Source organism: Chenopodium quinoa, unplaced genomic scaffold (assembly GCF_001683475.1).
Source record: "Chenopodium quinoa cultivar QQ74 unplaced genomic scaffold, ASM168347v1, whole genome shotgun sequence".
Classification (NCBI taxonomy): domain Eukaryota; kingdom Viridiplantae; phylum Streptophyta; class Magnoliopsida; order Caryophyllales; family Amaranthaceae; genus Chenopodium; species Chenopodium quinoa.
Genome location: NW_018744420.1, coordinates 624,415 through 641,358, shown reverse-complemented (window position 1 = coordinate 641,358; position 16,944 = coordinate 624,415). Strand labels below are relative to the sequence as shown.

Genomic DNA, 16,944 nt, shown 5'->3' with positions numbered 1-16,944 from the left:
AAGATTTAAGTGATGAATTAGTAGAATGTTTGGTTGATTATATGCTTGGAATTGATGTTGGTTGAGCATGATTTGTTATGCAAGAATGTGAATATGTTATTTGAGGCATGATACAAGTTGAGTATGTATGAATCATGGAAGTATGTTTTATTTTCAAGTATTAAGAAAGCATGTATTTAATAAGCAAGGCTTATATATGAATGAAAGAGCTAAAGTTGGAATTATTGAGCATGATTCATGAATTTATTTCTCACCTATTTATTATTGGTGTTGAGTCAAGAAGTTAGTTTATTTATTTACTCACTCAAGTAAGTTGAGTTTAAGTCAAGGAAGTTTAGTAGTGCATCTTATGCACCAAGGTAGTAATCGTGCAATTTTGTGCACAAAACTAGGCAAGGAACCTTAATTAAAATAAATAGTATGTGCTCACTAGTTAATTCAAGAATGAATTGAAAGTATGTATTGATTATTATTATGTTTGTTCTTGATTGATTGGTTGGTTTGAGTCATCACAAGTTAAATTAGTAAATCACGTAAAGTGTAAGAGGATACGCACCAAAACTCTTGGAACATATATACCTTGAGTATGAACATATGGGGGGAGTTATGGGGTTTAATATTTAACCATAGCTTCTACAGGGGTATAGGACGTTGTACTTTATTTTATTATTAATGCGCTGATATTCTGTCACAAGGTGACATAATAGGTGCCAATTAGGGTAGCTCCCTAATTGGAAGCTCAATATTTAAATGGGTTATTTTCAAGGGGGGAAACCCGTTCGATGCGTAATCCAAAATTAATGTTAATAATTAATATTGCTAGTTATGAGTCAAAGGTAAGTTGACTTGTAATTGTATGGCGAGTATGTTTTAAATATTTTTATTTTGATGCTAGGTTATTCATGTTAGTGTGGTGCATATGTACTCAGCTTTGCAGATTCATGCTTTGTTATTTGTGTTTGGCTTTCCTTTGGATTGGCCCTACTATGACCCATTTATATGGTGAGTAGAGGGTTGAATAAAGAGGAAGTAACAGGTACTTGAAGCATGAAGAGCATAATGGGATAGAGTGCAGAGAGTTACTTGTTATGTTTCTTAGTTTTAATATTTTTGAATTATTGATTTGTTATGGACTAACATTATTATGTTTATTTTTAATTGGTTTTTAAGAAGGGCCATGTTTGAATAGGTTCCAACTTGTGAATGTTTTATTCTACATTTGTTTTGAGGTTGTAAACTTAAGTTTTATTGTTAAAAGTTGGTTTTTATTTTTAGACTTCCGTTGTGTGACTTTGAAAAATTTGCCTTAGTCGTTATCATGGTGGTGGTAATATTTTGGTTATTTCCTAAAAAGGGTTTATGTAGAGTACAAAGAGTATTTTAAAAGAAGGAAATTTCCAGGGTATTACAACGACATCATCCACCGAAGCCTGATCCCTATCCCCTGATAGTGGTGCCTTCTTATTAACACCAGCAACACTCTCCCTTGGTACTAGGGGATGCTCCTCCCCATACGCAACATCAACGGCCTATCAACCCGCAAAAAATATTATATACACAATTATCGACCCACAAATCAAATACAATTACTGTTTATGTCTTACTAAAAGCTTGACATACTTGTTGGTCGACACTGTATCTTCAAGAACAGCTGCCTTCACCTCAGCACTGTTCCACACCTTCACCCTCGGGTAAACGCCCCACTTCAAGGGAACTCGATGCAAGTGATCAAGATAATAAATCTACAAGAAACAAAAGCACAAAGTAAATGAGTTTGACATCATCAAAGTAAGAATGAGTTTCTCATCATTAGACAATATTAATTGATTTGATATAGCAAGATATCAATTGAACTCTTATAGACAAACACATATCAAATGACCTCGGCATTTGTATCATTAAAGGGTTCATCATTTTAACTTCATATATAAACAAACAAATCAGAAAACTATGGCAAACCCAATTCAAAAATAACAATCACTGCTTATAATTTTTTTTACATCATGAAAAAGAACATAACCCAAGCAAGGCAAAAACAACAAATAATATTCTCTGACCTCTTTACCTAAATTAGGAGACAAAAAGATTATGAACATTCTCTGACCTATTTACCAGCAGAAAATAAATTAATGCAACTCTCCCACTAAAACACTTAGTCATGTAAAACAAGAAAATAAATAATCTGCGGTGTAGAACAATATTTTAGTAGTCAATATTAAGGCAAATAAGGCTCACCATAACGAACAGCAAACTGCCCCCACAACCTGACCTATAACCATCTTTTTGGTACTTCCTTTGAAATTTGTTGGCCGTGTCGCATAGCCATTCAAAATTCAACGAACACCAGTCATACTTGATAGCCCCCACTGTCAATGCTGGAATGAGTGTCTTTGGGAAGTTTGAATTATTAGTAGAAAGGTCGTCATGAAATCCTCTTCTTTAACTTCATCTGCAAGGGGAATTGGTTCACCCGATTCATCCAATGGACATAAAGCATCTAAAGCAACTTTCAACGAAATGGTTTCGTTGTTTGCACCTACACCATACAGATTAAAAATCCTTCTCATCTTCTGCACCTATTCCTCATCATTCTCACCAATATCTAAACGGGCTTTTTCGGCACCCATTGGTGACCCAAGTACGGACCTCACTTGAGCAGGACCTAAGGGTAAGATCTCACTGTCGCCAAACACCATTGTTCCATCAGGAACTCAGGAAGCACTCTTGTCATCAACCAATAGCAAAATTGCCTCCGTATATTTTTCATGTCAAGATCTTCAAACCCCATTTCTGTCACTAACGCGCATCTTTTTGGATCAAAAACTTTGACTACTTTGCAGAAAGATTCAACCCTACATACAATGTTGGGGTACTGCTACACACAAAAGGAGGAAGTATACATAAGTACCCACCCCGCAAACTCTACTCAGTTACATGCACCAAATAAAATTACGTGCTGCAACATCATGCCTTTCCGACGTTCTCATGATGGGTTTTCAACACTGCCCCTTCGCTCAACACCTTCTGCCCTTCCGACTACACACAAAAGGAGGAAGTATACATAAGACACATACAAATCATAAATACAAAGTTATTCTGTACTTTAATTTGGATACTAATAGGTATTATTATTCACACTTTGGAGTTCTGTGCTACTAATTTATATGATCTCAATTTAGTTTAATTGCTTGATTTAATTACACATTATTAGTGAAGATTAGTATGTATTATCTAATCTTCCCCAACCACTATCAACCATTATCTTCAATAGCTTGACTTATTTGTACTTATTCATTGATTTGTACTTATTCAATACAACCTTTCTCGTTTAAAGTAAAAGTGAAATCTCATAAGTCCAGTTCTTAGAATACTAAAGCATGCTATAAATATATGTCTTAATTGGTAATTATATACTCACTATACCTTTGGCCTCTTCCTCTTCCGACTCTTACTCTTCATGAACCCCATCATCATCTTCATGAACTCAGAGGAAGTGCACGACTCTTCTTCACTATCTCCATCAGAATAGTTATTACTAGAGCCATTGTATTCATCATCCACATTCACAGGGTTCTTGGGTTGCTTTTGCTTCTTTTTAGAGTTTTTCTTCCCCTTCACTTCAGCCCTCCCTTTACCAGAGGGCTTAGAAGTCGATGGATCCTATTGTAAAAACACAGAGAAAATTTAAGAATTCACCAACCACATTCAACTAGAATACAAATACAAACACACAACACTAGCTCAACACCAAGTGTTTCCAGCTCTTCGATCGCACAACTGTCTTCAATCTCATGATTTTTTATTTATAACCTTTTGCGAGGAATACAAACCTGACAATCTAGGGAGAAAACCACAATGTACTTAGCAACATGGATAAAAGCTTCTACCTCAACCAATACAACCAATACAATGCTACAACCAATACAAAGCTACAACCAAAACAAAGCTTTGCACCAAAACAAGAGAGCACAATAGTTCTTATCACAGACTCAAAAACACAATTAAATCAAAACAAGGGAACATAATAGTTCTTATCACATACTCAAAAACACAATTAATTCAAAACAAGGGAACATAATAGTTCTTATCACAGACTCAAAAACACAATTAAATCAAAACAAGGGAACAACCTGCCTCATCATCATCTCAAAGATTCAAAAGCTCAATTACATCAAAACAAGGGAACACACTAGTTCATGTCACAGACTCAATACCTCAATTAAATCAAAATAAAAGGAATCTCAAATAAGGGAACAAACTACTTCATCTCACGGATCCAAAAGCACAATCAAATCAAACAAAGGGAATGCACTACTTCTTCTCAGATATTCAAAACCTCATTTATATCAAAATAATTAAAATAAGAGGAACAAGTTAGGGGACTTTCTTTTAAAACCACAAACCCCGTCATTCTTTGCCATTTTAAAAACCCACAATTTGGAGAACTTTATAAATTGGCCTTACAAAGATCAAAATACACATAATTCTTACAGTTGTCGCATAATAATACAACCCCCTAAACCATTTATACAAACCCTAACAACAACAACAACAACAACAACAACAAATCTTCTCACAATTGTAATTGGGGTGCTTAAAATCAACAAAATGTATGTAATTCTTAATCCCTAATACTAATTTCGGATTAATCCCAAAACATCCGGATTTTAAAAACCCTAACTTTTAGGTTAACCAACTACATTGAAATTAACTTTGACAAAGTACTAAAATTGTTTCATAGAATTATAAATTTGGGGAAAACTAATAAACCCTAACACTGATTTCTTACAAAACCCAAAACATCCGGATTTTTTTTAAAAACCTAACTTTTAGGTTATACGACTGCAATGAATTTAACTTTGACAAAGCACTAAAATTAATTCATAAAGAATTATAAGTTTGGGGAAAACTATTAAATTTATAAAATTAAAAAAAAAAAAAAAAAAAAAAAAAAAAAAAAAAAAAAAAACTTCACTATTACTCACCTACAATGCTTGAATTCTCGACACAGCAAGCCCAAAAACAAATCTTCACCTCGCAGCGGTCGCAATACACGTTGATAGAGGAAATGGAAGGAAGGTAGCGAGCCTACTTTCTCATTCAGAGTATGTGTGAATGACCATAGAGGCAAGACAGAGAGAGAAGACCGAGAGAAGTAAATGGAAGAGAGAGAAAAAATAATCTAATTGTAAGGGCATGTGCCCAAATACGAATACAAAGACAAGGTGTACAATTCTCTCCCCAAATACACTAAAGAAATACAGATACTTCTGCAAACGGGCTGACATAAAGTATTACGGGAAGTGAGTTGGAGCATTTGAATTTACAAGCATGCCCCTCAATATACATTTGTTATTGCATATCTATACTCCCTTTAGACAGCCTCGTTATGAGAAGTTACTAGGGGTGGGACTTCGGTCTGGCAGTTCGGTTTGACCTCGGTTTGAGTCGGTTTCGGTTTGGAGCGGTTCGGATTGAAACGGTTTAGTTTAGCAGGCGGGTCGGTTTGGTTCGGTTTGGGTTAGTCACGGCTCGGTTTGGTTTCGGTTTATTTCTTTGCGGTTTAAATTCGGTTTGGGTCATAAGCGGGTCGGTTTATAAACGATTCGGATTATGTCGGTTCGGTTTGATACGGGTCGGTTTAAGGGGCGGGTTTACCCGGGTCAATGTCAGTTCGGTTTACAAACGGTTTGGATCAAGCCGGTTTGGTTTGAAATGGGTCGGTTTAGGGGCGGATTTACCCGGGTCAATATCGGTTCGGTTTATAAACGGTGCGAATCATGTCGGTTCAGTTTGAAATGGGCCGGTTTAGTAGAGGGTTTACACAGTTCAATTGGTTCGGTTTATGAACGGTTTGGATCATGTCGGTTCGGTTTATAAGCGGTTTGGGTCATGAATTGAATTCATGATTGTTTTAAAGATCGCGTCATGACCATGATTTAATGAGTTGATACTTATAATACGATAAATCGATAATTAAGAATGTACAAGTATTCAATTAGATTGATCAACAAGTGTTTTAAACTTTTAAGTTTTAATGATCAGATATGTAAATAACTAAATATGTTTATCGATTATAGTACATACCAATAATTCAATGAGGCAATGATACTTATGATAGTATGATAATGATACCAACCGTACATTCGTACGATATGATATACATCATATACATAATAATATAATTACATATACATTAACAATATCTTATTGAATCAATTTCCATTTCCAAACATTGCATTTCTTATAAATTATAACTTACACGAGATTAAATGGATTCGTTATTTAGTTTGTTACTTTATTTAGATTACTAACTCAAACAACTTAATAAGTTAAATGGACGAAATCACGAAATCATGACCATGATTTAATGAGTTGATACTTATAATACGATAAATCAATAATTAAGAATGTACAAGTATTCAATTAGATTGATCAACAAGTGTTTTAAACTTTTAAGTTTTAATGATCAGATATGTAAATAACTAAATATGTTTATCGATTAGTACATACCAATAATTCAATGAGGCAATGATACTTATGATAGTATGATAATGATACCAACCGTACATTCGTACGATATGATATACATCATATACATAATAATATAATTACATATACATTAACAATATCTTATTGAATCAATTTCCATTTCCAAACATTGCATTTCTTATAAATTATAACTTACACGAGATTAAATGGATTCGTTATTTAGTTTGTTACTTTATTTAGATTACTAACTCAAATAACTTAATAAGTTAAATGGACGAAATCACGAAATCACTAATTAAAGTGGTGATGAAAGCATTATGCAATACTAATGTTAGTAATGTACGAATAGTCAAATATACAACGGTTAGATTGAATGCCCATGAAAAACAATGGTTAGATTTTCATTACTTTATTAGTTATTAGTATTATTACTTATTAAGTTATTATTAGTTTTATAGTTTATTATATATACTGATATACAATCACAGACTCACAGATGTCAGATATTGTCACATTGATGAGCATTAAGCCATTAACTCATTAAGTCATTAACTATGTCGTATTGAATCAATTTCAATTTTGAAACATTTGTGTTTCTTACAATTTATAACTTATAAGTAATAAACTAATAATAATAATAATAATAATAATAATAATAATAATAATAATAATATAATAGTAGTAGTAAACTAGTAATAATAATAATATTAACAAATAATTATACTAACAATAATAATAATAACAATAATAATAATAAATAATTAAAAAAAACGGTCAAAAAGACCTAGAAAAACACAAAGAAAATCTAGACCGTTAGATCTAGATGAATATTCTAGAATCTACAAAAAAAAAAAAAAAAAATGAACGGTTAGATCTAACTTAGATGTTGAGATTGAATATGGACGGTTAGATCAACTGAAGTAAAACCTAAACCTCATTCACTCATTCAGCCATTTCTCACTCTCACTCTCTCAGCCATTCTCATTCACTCATTCAGCCGTTTCTCTCTCTGTCATAGTTTCTCTCTCTAACTTCTCAGTTTCTCACTCTTTCGTTCTGAAATTCTCAAGCTCAATTTCGTTTCATTTGTGTTTTAGATCTACATTTCTGATTTCTAGCTTTACATTCTCGTTTTTTTGTTAATTTTTGTTGTTTTCGTTTTGATTTTTTTCGTTTTTGTTCCGGTTTGTTAATATAGGGTTTTTGTTTTCGTTTCATTTGTGTTTTGGATCTATATTTCTGATTTCTCGCTTTACATTCTCGTTTTTTTGTTAATTTTTGTTGTTTTCGTTTTGATTTTTTTCGTTTTTGTTTCGGTTTGTTTATTTAGGGTTTTTGTTTTCGTTTCATTTTTGTTTTGGATCTAAGTTCTGATTTCTGATTTCAAATCTTCCTCTCCTTCAAGCCGTCAAACCCTAAGGTAATTTTTTTGTTAATTTATTCGTTTTTTTCGTTTTCGTTTCGGTTTTTTTTTTATTTCAAGTTCTGATAAATTCTTGATTTTTTCTTTTGATCTCCAGTTCAGGTAAGTTCTCCATCTTCAAATCTCCTTCAAGCCGTCAAAGGTAATTACTTTTTCCTTTTCGTTTTTTTTTTAATACAGTTTTTCTGTTTTTGTATTTGAATAATTTGATTATTGTTGTTGTTCTTGCTTGAATATAGTCGAAATATGCCTAAAATGAGTAAAATCTGTTGTTGATTGTATTTTTGTTTTTTACGGGAAAATGGTAGATTTGTGCCTAAAATGAGTAATCACGTTTGTTGTATAATTCTGAATTTTGAAACATTGACTAGTGCAAATGAAATTCTGTTATCAAGCGGATGTTGAGGAAGACGTCCTCCTTATTGGTAAAGAGATTAAAGCCGAAAGTGCTTCATCTGCATAACTGGTATTTGTGTCTCATTGTGGTTTATTTTATCTTGAAAAATCGTTGCCCTTGTCATTTATTTTCAGACTTGCTGGCAGCATTTTTCTAGACTTTTAAAATCGTTGCCCTTGTCATTTATTTTCAGACTTGCTGGCAGCATTTCTTAAGTTTTTGTTAAAATAACCATTGCTCGGTGATGTAAATCTGAGAGCAATTTTAAAAAACAAAAGCTATAATTTTGAAGTTGCTTGAACTTGTTATGAGCTGCTGCCTGCTGGTAGTGCTTTTGCCTTTTGGTTGTTGTCTCTGCTGAGTTGTTATTGCCTATATTGTTGCCTGCATGAGCTGGTTCCTGCCTCCTGCCAGCTTGAGGTGCTGTGTTGCTGCCTTTTGTGTTATGAATTTATGATAAGTTTTGTTGCTGCCGTTTCTTATGCTTGCTGTTTTAATTTTTCTTGAATCATCGTTGCCCTTGTCATTTATGTTGAGACTTCAATGTATATGTACTTGCTGGCAGCATTTTTCAAGTTTTAAGTTAAAACAGCCATTGCTCAGTGATGATACGATAAACGTAAATCTGAGAGCAATTTTGAAAAACAAAAATAAGTTCCTCCCAAATCTGTGCGGGTTCCTGCTTGTTGCTGCTATTTCCTCTGCTCTTGGTTGCTGTGCTGCTGCTTCAAGATTCTGCTTCAAGATTCTGCTCCCAAATCACTCACATTCTCACTCCTCCCTTCATCTTATCATGTATCATTTTTTCAGTTGATAAATCTGAAATCTAATCTTGGTAGTAGTGATAGTAGTTTCATTATGTATTGCCGTATTGGTATATGTATTGTGAATTTTAATCAATGAAAATGGTGACTTTTTTTAATTGCTTGTTGATATTACTCTAATTTTAATGTTATTTATCTCCAATCTTATGTTATCTTACTGGATGATCATGAATATCAAGGAACAATGAAGATAATTTGGGTGGACTTTATTACTGGAATGAAAAGATACAAATGATATATCTTGTAATTAAAATAAATAAGTAATCTAAAATGATATTAATAATGCCGTTGGCCTAGATCTAGGTGATATAAACCTTTGTATAAACCTAAGCCGTTTGATTAGATCTTATTAACATTAATTATTTTATTGTATTTACTACTTAGCCATTTAGGTTGTAAATAATTCAATTTGAATTAAGCAGTTTGTAATCGGATAAGTTTAAACAGGTTGCGATTCGAAAACAGTTCGATTTTAACGGTTTAACGGGTTATGGCAGTTTAGTTTAGACGGTTAGCGGATTATAACGGTTCGGTTTATACGTGCGGTTTAACGGTTTTTTTTTCGGTTTAAACGGTTTCGGTTTATAAACGGTTCGGGTCATTAACGGGTTTATAAACCATTCGGTTCGGTTTCGTTTCGGTTCGGATTTGCGCAGTTTGGTTTGTTATCGGTTTACGGTCCGTAACGGGTTGACATTGAGCGGTTCAATTCGGTTTCGGTTTGATATTGAACGGTTCAGTTCGGTTTTCGGTTTACATTTATCGGTTTATAAACAGATCGGTCCGTGATGGTTCGGTTCGGTAACGGGCGGTTTCACGGTTCGGTTTGAAAAGTCCCACCCCTAGAAGTTACCAAGAACCTGGAGTCCTAGACTACTTGTCGGGTCTAAAAGTCAAGTGACTCTGAATGGGTCTAAAAGTCAAATGACTTTGATTGGTCTAAGATTATGGGCATGACTTTTATATAAATATATAATAGGCACTCTAGCGGTTAGAATAAGTAGCTTGAATGTCAGTCTGGAGTCTGATATTAGGATCAGATGGTGTCTTGTTTGCATTTCGTGACTTTAAGACATAAATTACTACGGAGTAATATTCAAGTGGTTAAGAACTAAGAGTTATTCTATATTTGTAGTTACACTGAGGTCCTGTTCACTTCACTTTATAAAAATAATATTCAGTAAAAAATAATTTCAGTTCAGTAAAAATAAGTTCAGTTTAGTAAAAATCATTAATTGTAAAGAAGAAATATAAAAAGGATCGGTAAAAATAATTCAGTTCAACAAAAGTAATTTCAGATCAGTAAAATTAATTTCAGTTCAGTAAAAATAGTTTTAGTTCAGCAAAAATAATCTCAGTTCAGTAAAAATAATTTCAGTTCAGCAAAAATAAAGTGAAGTGAACGGGGCCTAATTAGGGACTTTCTTGCAATTTTGAATAGTCCCTAACTACAAAGTTAATCGTTGGAGCAATTAGTTTGACCTGATCGCCTGATCCTAGAAATAGTTTGTATCTTTCTTAGTTTCAATTAGTCTTTTGGTGAGGTGAACGCATTAAGGAGTCAAGGCTTGTTTAGTTCACCTTACTTTTACTTATCTGATCTAATATGAACTTAACTGGTCTAGTATGATTTGATTTGATCTGGTTTAATATGATGTCCAATTTGACTAAACTTTGACCTTGTGTGTGCAATAATATCTTGAGTCTTATTAAATTTGTAATAAAGTGTATTCTATTAAAATGTATTTTTCATAATTTATTTAATTTTGGGTCTTGTTAAATTAGTAATTGGTGTATCTTATTATTATGTAATTTTCATAATTTATTTAATTACAAAATTAAAGATATTTAACAATAAAAAAAATTTATCAAAATTAATACAAATTTTGAGCAATCCGCTAAAAACAAGTCAAACTTTTGATTATTTCTAAATAATACAACTTTGGGGTTTTCCGCTTTAAACAAGTTATTTTACCTGCAACCTGAATGAGCGGTTAAATTTCAACGTAAGGGAGATTGTGAAAGATCACAACACAAGCTGTGCAAATTGAGAAAAATAAAGAGTATATTATACACTCCATTTTTCCAGAATATTGAAAATTTTTACCAACTCAAAAATCAATCTTGCACATTTAATGGAAAAATATATGCACATTTATCCTTCTCATTTTAAGAAACTTCTCATTGGATCCTAACCCTTTATATATATATATGATGATGATGATGATGATACCCTCAATGAAAATTATCAGGACTCAAAGATGCACACTGTCAACCAGAAAAGTACTTCAAATCCCTTCCCCTCTCTTTTGCTTGCAGAAGAAATGGCTCTATGAAAAGAAGGGAGAACCAGACTCTTCAGACATGTCAAAGAAGGTTCTTCTCAGCGTATTGCTTTTGGAGGTTATACACCTAATATGTTACAGATTACAGATCATTAAACATGCTAAAAAGTTTTGAGCTACGTGCTTATGATGGGTCCCAGTTATGGGTATAATATCAGTAAGAGTACAGTTAAGACCATAGTGCTGTACAAACTGCCATTCCCCACAGATCTTTCAACCTCTTAAAAGTCTTCAACTATGTTCTTTTGCAGGGTCCCAGTTATGGGTATATGATCATAAAGAGTAAAGTAAGACCAATGTGTAGTACACAATTGCCGTTCTTCAGGTAATAGCAGACACTGAGAAAGGCGACAAGACAAGCTGAGCAAAATGAAAAATATCACACAGAGAATGATCCCCCTGCCCCTTCTTCAATGACCGCGATTAGGTGTCGAAGATGTATGCAGCATTCCTTATAACTAGAAAAATACTTAAATCTTTTCACTAACTTCTCCTGCAGAGGAAATAGCACAAAAGATACAGGCATTTCTGACACGCCAAAGGAAGTCCTCTCATCACTTGTGCTAAATATGATACAAATTATTATTGCATGCTTAAGGTCTTTTAATGAGCGCTTCTTGGTTCCAAGAATGATGGGAAATACACGTAAAAGTAGGATAATGTTTGGAAAACTGTGGAAATTTTCAAGCTTTAGAGTAAATATACAGTAGAGTTTTAAGTTTTAATGATTGTGTCGTTGCTTCTGCCATCTTTCACACTTTCAAAAAGTAATAAATAATAATAAATAAATTTATTACTGCAATTGGGTTTCAGAAATACAATCATATTTATGCATTGGTTGCATACGAACTTGCCACAATATATGCATCTGAACTTGTAAGAACTCAGTGTAAGCCACAAGTTATAGAAAATAATTAGAGGCCCACAAGAGGTACAAAGGTTACTACATTAGTTAAATCAAGGGATGAAGAGATGAAAGATTCTAACAATGATTCTAATGTACCAAATACATTGTTCTTGAACAAAAGCTAGATCTCAATAAGAGAGACTACGAAAATTGTCAAAATAATAGGATTCAGAAAAGACTAACACATATAGCATTCCGCCTACCCGTAGTGCTGTGTAAATAAAAAAATGAAAGTCACCCTTGCTCTTATGAACAAGTAAACACTAAGTGAGTCATCTCAAACATTTCAGCCATGCATTGAATACCTTCCCATGATCTTTATGTAAACTAGAAATTTCTGCAGAACCGTAACCTGTCAAACATCTAGATAGCCCTACAGGCAACCCTTTCCTCATCACTCCTCAAACAATCAAATTATATGAAGGTTTCTTCAAAATAATTATATAGTAAAAATTGGATATACATCATTAAGGTGCTAAACTAAGGTAGCCTTCTATAAATTTCGGATGATGCTAAGAGGATGAGTGATCCAAATGAGTATATGAGCAGGTCCTAGCACATAGTGAAATTCTATGAGGTGTAAAGTAAGAGAAAGGGGGGAAGAAAGAGAGAGATATACCAGCAATCTCCCAGCATTCCCAGCACAGCCCCAAGTTGGGAGCATAATTCTGGCTTGTCACCAGATTCCTTTAATTGTTCCCTGATATCGGCAGCACAAAGTGACAGCCTGGATTTAGCACTTTCCACGTTCTGAGCACGAAATCTACGAATGCAAAAGAAAGTACATGATAGAACATACTTTTAGAACTAAAACTTAACAGTTGACTAACTTAAAGTTCAAATCTGTTGCCATGCTTTTAGACATTGACAATTCACACCCTACTTACCCTCATGGCATGTTGAACCAAAAAAGCACCTCTCTCTAATGAGACATCTTCATAAATCACAGATTTATTTTTGCTAACTTCCTCCTCGGTATCTGTACTGGCAGGAGACCTCTTGATTCTGGCATGACCAGCAATGAACTTATCAACAACCTTTTGAGTTTCTTCATCATGTTCAATCTTCTCAATATCAGCTCCACATAATGGACAGTCCTTAAAGCGAGATATGCATGCCCTGGATTGCCAAGCACAATAAGAAACCTACTCAAGGATAGAAAGAAGCAGTAACATAATAATCGTGATATTTCCTTTAAAATAAAGGTGTTGAAAGCAGTAATGGTCACAAATAAATTCAACTTACTTGCAGAATATGTGGGAGCAGGGCACACATTTACTGCTCTCAAACAAAAGGGCTTTGCATAGCACACAGCTGAGAGGGCCAATTTTGAATGAACGAGAATCATATCCAAGAGGACACTTAGGTTCAATTATGCCAGAATCAACAGACTCGCTTTTAGCTTTACTCTCATGTTCTGCAGCATGCTTACATATATTTTCACCACTTCTTTTCGATGAGGCATCGTCAGGACGAGTAGCTTTGACGAATGGGCACACTGGGGTCATCTGTTCCAACACTGATGGAAGCAAGTATCAGAGATCAAGCATTTACATGATCAATTAGCCTATTAGCACATTATAAAAATCCAACCAGTTTCACTTTAAAGTCAAATCTGATTATCTGAACCAAACAAGCAACCACAGAATGGAGAGAAAAATCTTGGAGAAGTTACCCACATAATCAACAAAAACAACAGTGAAAATACGAAACAAATGGATAAAGGTTTTTCTGCCAAAGCTACAGTTACATCTGGAATCAACCAAGGAAACATATAGAAAATACTCCAACAACACTAATATAATCAAGATTTTCCTTTCTATAGGAAGATCAATGATATCAAGAGAGCCGGATATGAATATCTAACAGATTACAGCCAGCCTATTAACTAGAGACAAGAATTTTTTACGTTGAAGGCGGGTGTTTTGTGGCAAGAGAGCTGCCATGTTTAGTCATCACTCGCATGAGCAATTGTTCAATCAACAACAATCATTCTATGTAGCATGATCCCTCACACTCTAATTGCAGAAAGCCGGGATAAAAATATTGCTTCATCTCACAATAATAGAAATCTCCCCAAGGGAATCTCACCATCTATCTTTTTATAAAAGATGATCTAAGATCTGAATTGCCCTCTTCCCAGCCTAGAATTACAAACTTGCTAGTGTCTCAATCCCTTTTGAGTTTAAAATATCCTTTCCAGATCCTTCCCGAAGTTATGTCCCAGAATGGTCTGGTACTTCATATCATTTTACCACATTTAAAGATAAAAGGTTTGATGTAAATAACACTGCACAACTCTAAACATTTTCTTTTTTAGTAAATATAAAATGTGCTTCAATTAAGTCATCAGCTTCCACTCATGGATAAACTAATGTCCGCAAAATTACTTCCACAAGAGCAAGAGGGTTCTGAAGATTCTTCCTAGAGATTGAATGACAAAAAAAACACTTCTTGTTTTTTTATGTGGAATGGAAAATTGGGAAATAAGAGGGTTGGATTTAAAGATCCCTATATTGATATAATTAACTCGGACCAAGAAAAAAAAAAACACCTAAAATTCAATTAGAACCAATATGATCCTCTGATGTCTTGCATATCAAAGATGACTCTGCATTCAACGGGCATAAAATAGAAAAGGTACATATTGACCGTACCACAACAATAACATGGTGAAAGATTATAATACTTCGTATATGATTATAACACCAACTTAAATTCTCCTTTCAATAACGAATGAAAAAAATAAAGCAATCATATTGATATCTTCGGCAGCTTTACAGACTCTTGCATTGCCACTAACACTATGTTGATTTACATGCGAAACATGTACTATCAGAATATAAATTTGGCTTGGAATATTCGAACATATGCAAAACAAATTTACCACTATGTATTTGGTCCACACCGGCCCTCAAGTCTATAACTACGGATATTGTATTATTCCCTCTATCCTTTTTATTTGCCCCATTTGACTTTATTTATGAGAGCTTCTCAAACGAAATGTGGGAAGTACAAAAGAGCGGAGAGAGTACGACTTATCACCGTCATTGAAACCTACATCTTTAGGTATCCCAAACAGCTCAGATTATGATAAACAATCAACATCACAATTTCAAAAATTAGACTCTTCACCTCTAATAAGAAAACCCCAGATGAATTTTGATATTACATCTATAACTCATACAATTCAACACCATAACTACCCAAAAAAAAATGATTTTCGCATATTATTTGATTAATACAATTTAAACAATTACCCAAAACATATCATTCCATAAAAAATAAAAAGTAACCCAGATCATACAATTATAAAATACAGCAACAGAAACCAAAGAATACTACTCAAGAAATTATTCCGTAACATAAACCATAGGATCTAGACATCAAATCAAGACTAATTATAATTGTTTTCATAAATAAAAGAAATTCAATAGTACCTGAAAATAACAGATCTGAAATAGGGAGATGAGAGGAGGATGGTGTTCAAATGGCGGGGGGAGAGTAAGTGTGAAAATGGTGTTTGTTTGGATAGGATTTTTTTTAGGAAGAAAGGAGGTGGTGAAAATGTCAACTGTGCAGGTAATCAGGTATTGAACGGGAAGTTGTTTGCAATTGCCAGCATTATATATGTATATTCCTGTTTTGCCCCTCTCAATGTGGAAGTGTGCAACCCTCCAGAGCCTAGAGCAGTGATGTCAGTGGGGCGGGTTAAATAGGAGATCCGAGGCGGGTTAAATAGGAGATCCGCCCCAATGGAGCAGGGATGGGTCTTGGTTTGGCGGGTGATAGGGCGGGGATGGAAATAAAAACATACTCACCATGGATGATCGGACTGGGGTGGATTTTTGGTTGTACCTGCCCCATCTCCGCCCCGCTCATCCGCCCCACTTCGTACCCGCCTCATCCCCACCCGCCCCATTCTTACATCCATATATTTTTTAAAACAAAATTATATACTTTTATACAATTTTATAAAAAAAATTGTGTAAAATAAAATAGTAAATATAATACTTTGTAATACACTTATATTATAAACAAAAAAAATGTGTAATATTAATAATAATTTTTTCCTTTTTTTTGCAATCTTTATCAATTATGAAGGATTGTGTATTTGGAAGGCGGGGATTAGGCGGGTCTTAGGTGGGGATTAGGTGGGGGTGGATATCCAAGTGGGGTTGGGCGGGGATGGTTTTGGAATTGTACCCGTCGGGGCGGGGATGGGGATGAATTTTAGACCCGCCGCGGGGATGGGGATAGAGATGAGTATGAAACTTTAGATGGGGATGGGGATGGGATGGGGATGGGAAGGCCAACATCCGCCCCGCCCCGCCCCATTAACATCCCTGGCCTAGAGGTGGTCAAAGGGCGGGGCAGCACGGGTTCAGGCCGAGACGAGGCTAAAAAAATCAGCCTGTTTGGTCAAGTCGGCCAAGGTTCATAAGGAAAATGCTGGTCTAAAAGCTACAAAATTAAATCGGGTCTAGTGGGCTTTATTGATTTGGGCTAATAAAATACCTAAAAAGCTTAGCAATGCATGACTGAGGCCCGTGGGA

The 16,944-nt window shown here is 34.4% G+C and overlaps 1 protein-coding gene across 4 annotated transcripts; it reads right to left on the bottom strand.

Annotated features, from left to right (window-relative positions):
• Positions 1–1,362: 1,362 nt before the first annotated feature.
• On the bottom strand, positions 1,363–16,033 carry LOC110696935 (protein NCA1-like). 4 transcript variants are annotated; one of them, XR_002506429.1, is made up of 8 exons: positions 15,829–16,033; positions 13,634–13,907; positions 13,276–13,507; positions 13,008–13,151; positions 3,424–3,660; positions 2,236–3,036; positions 1,621–1,742; positions 1,363–1,529 (listed from the first exon to the last, which is right to left on the bottom strand). XR_002506429.1 is itself a non-coding variant. In XM_021874264.1 (4 exons), the coding sequence occupies exons 2-4, from the start codon at positions 13,894–13,896 to the stop codon at positions 13,122–13,124; spliced, it is 525 nt and encodes a 174-aa protein (XP_021729956.1). In that variant the 5' UTR covers positions 13,897–13,907; positions 15,829–16,033; the 3' UTR covers positions 12,253–13,121. The 4 variants fall into 4 exon arrangements, 1 of the variants encoding a protein (XP_021729956.1); XR_002506428.1 differs by having other exon boundaries at positions 1,363–1,742; XR_002506430.1 differs by lacking the exons at positions 1,363–1,529; positions 1,621–1,742; positions 2,236–3,036; positions 3,424–3,660 and adding an exon at positions 11,098–11,548.
• Between the last annotated feature and the right edge of the window lie 911 nt (positions 16,034–16,944).

Excerpts from the sequence above, each read along its gene's own strand:
- LOC110696935 (XM_021874264.1), bottom strand. The coding sequence starts at position 13,896 with ATGACCCCAGTGTGCCCATTCGTCAAAGCTACTCGTCCTGACGATGCC. Across the intron at positions 13,508-13,633 it reads TGCTCCCACATATTCTGCAA|GGCATGCATATCTCGCTTTA; the intron begins GTAAGTTGAATT and ends TTGGCAATCCAG. Across the intron at positions 13,152-13,275 it reads TGGTTCAACATGCCATGAGG|ATTTCGTGCTCAGAACGTGG; the intron begins GTAAGTAGGGTG and ends TTGCATTCGTAG.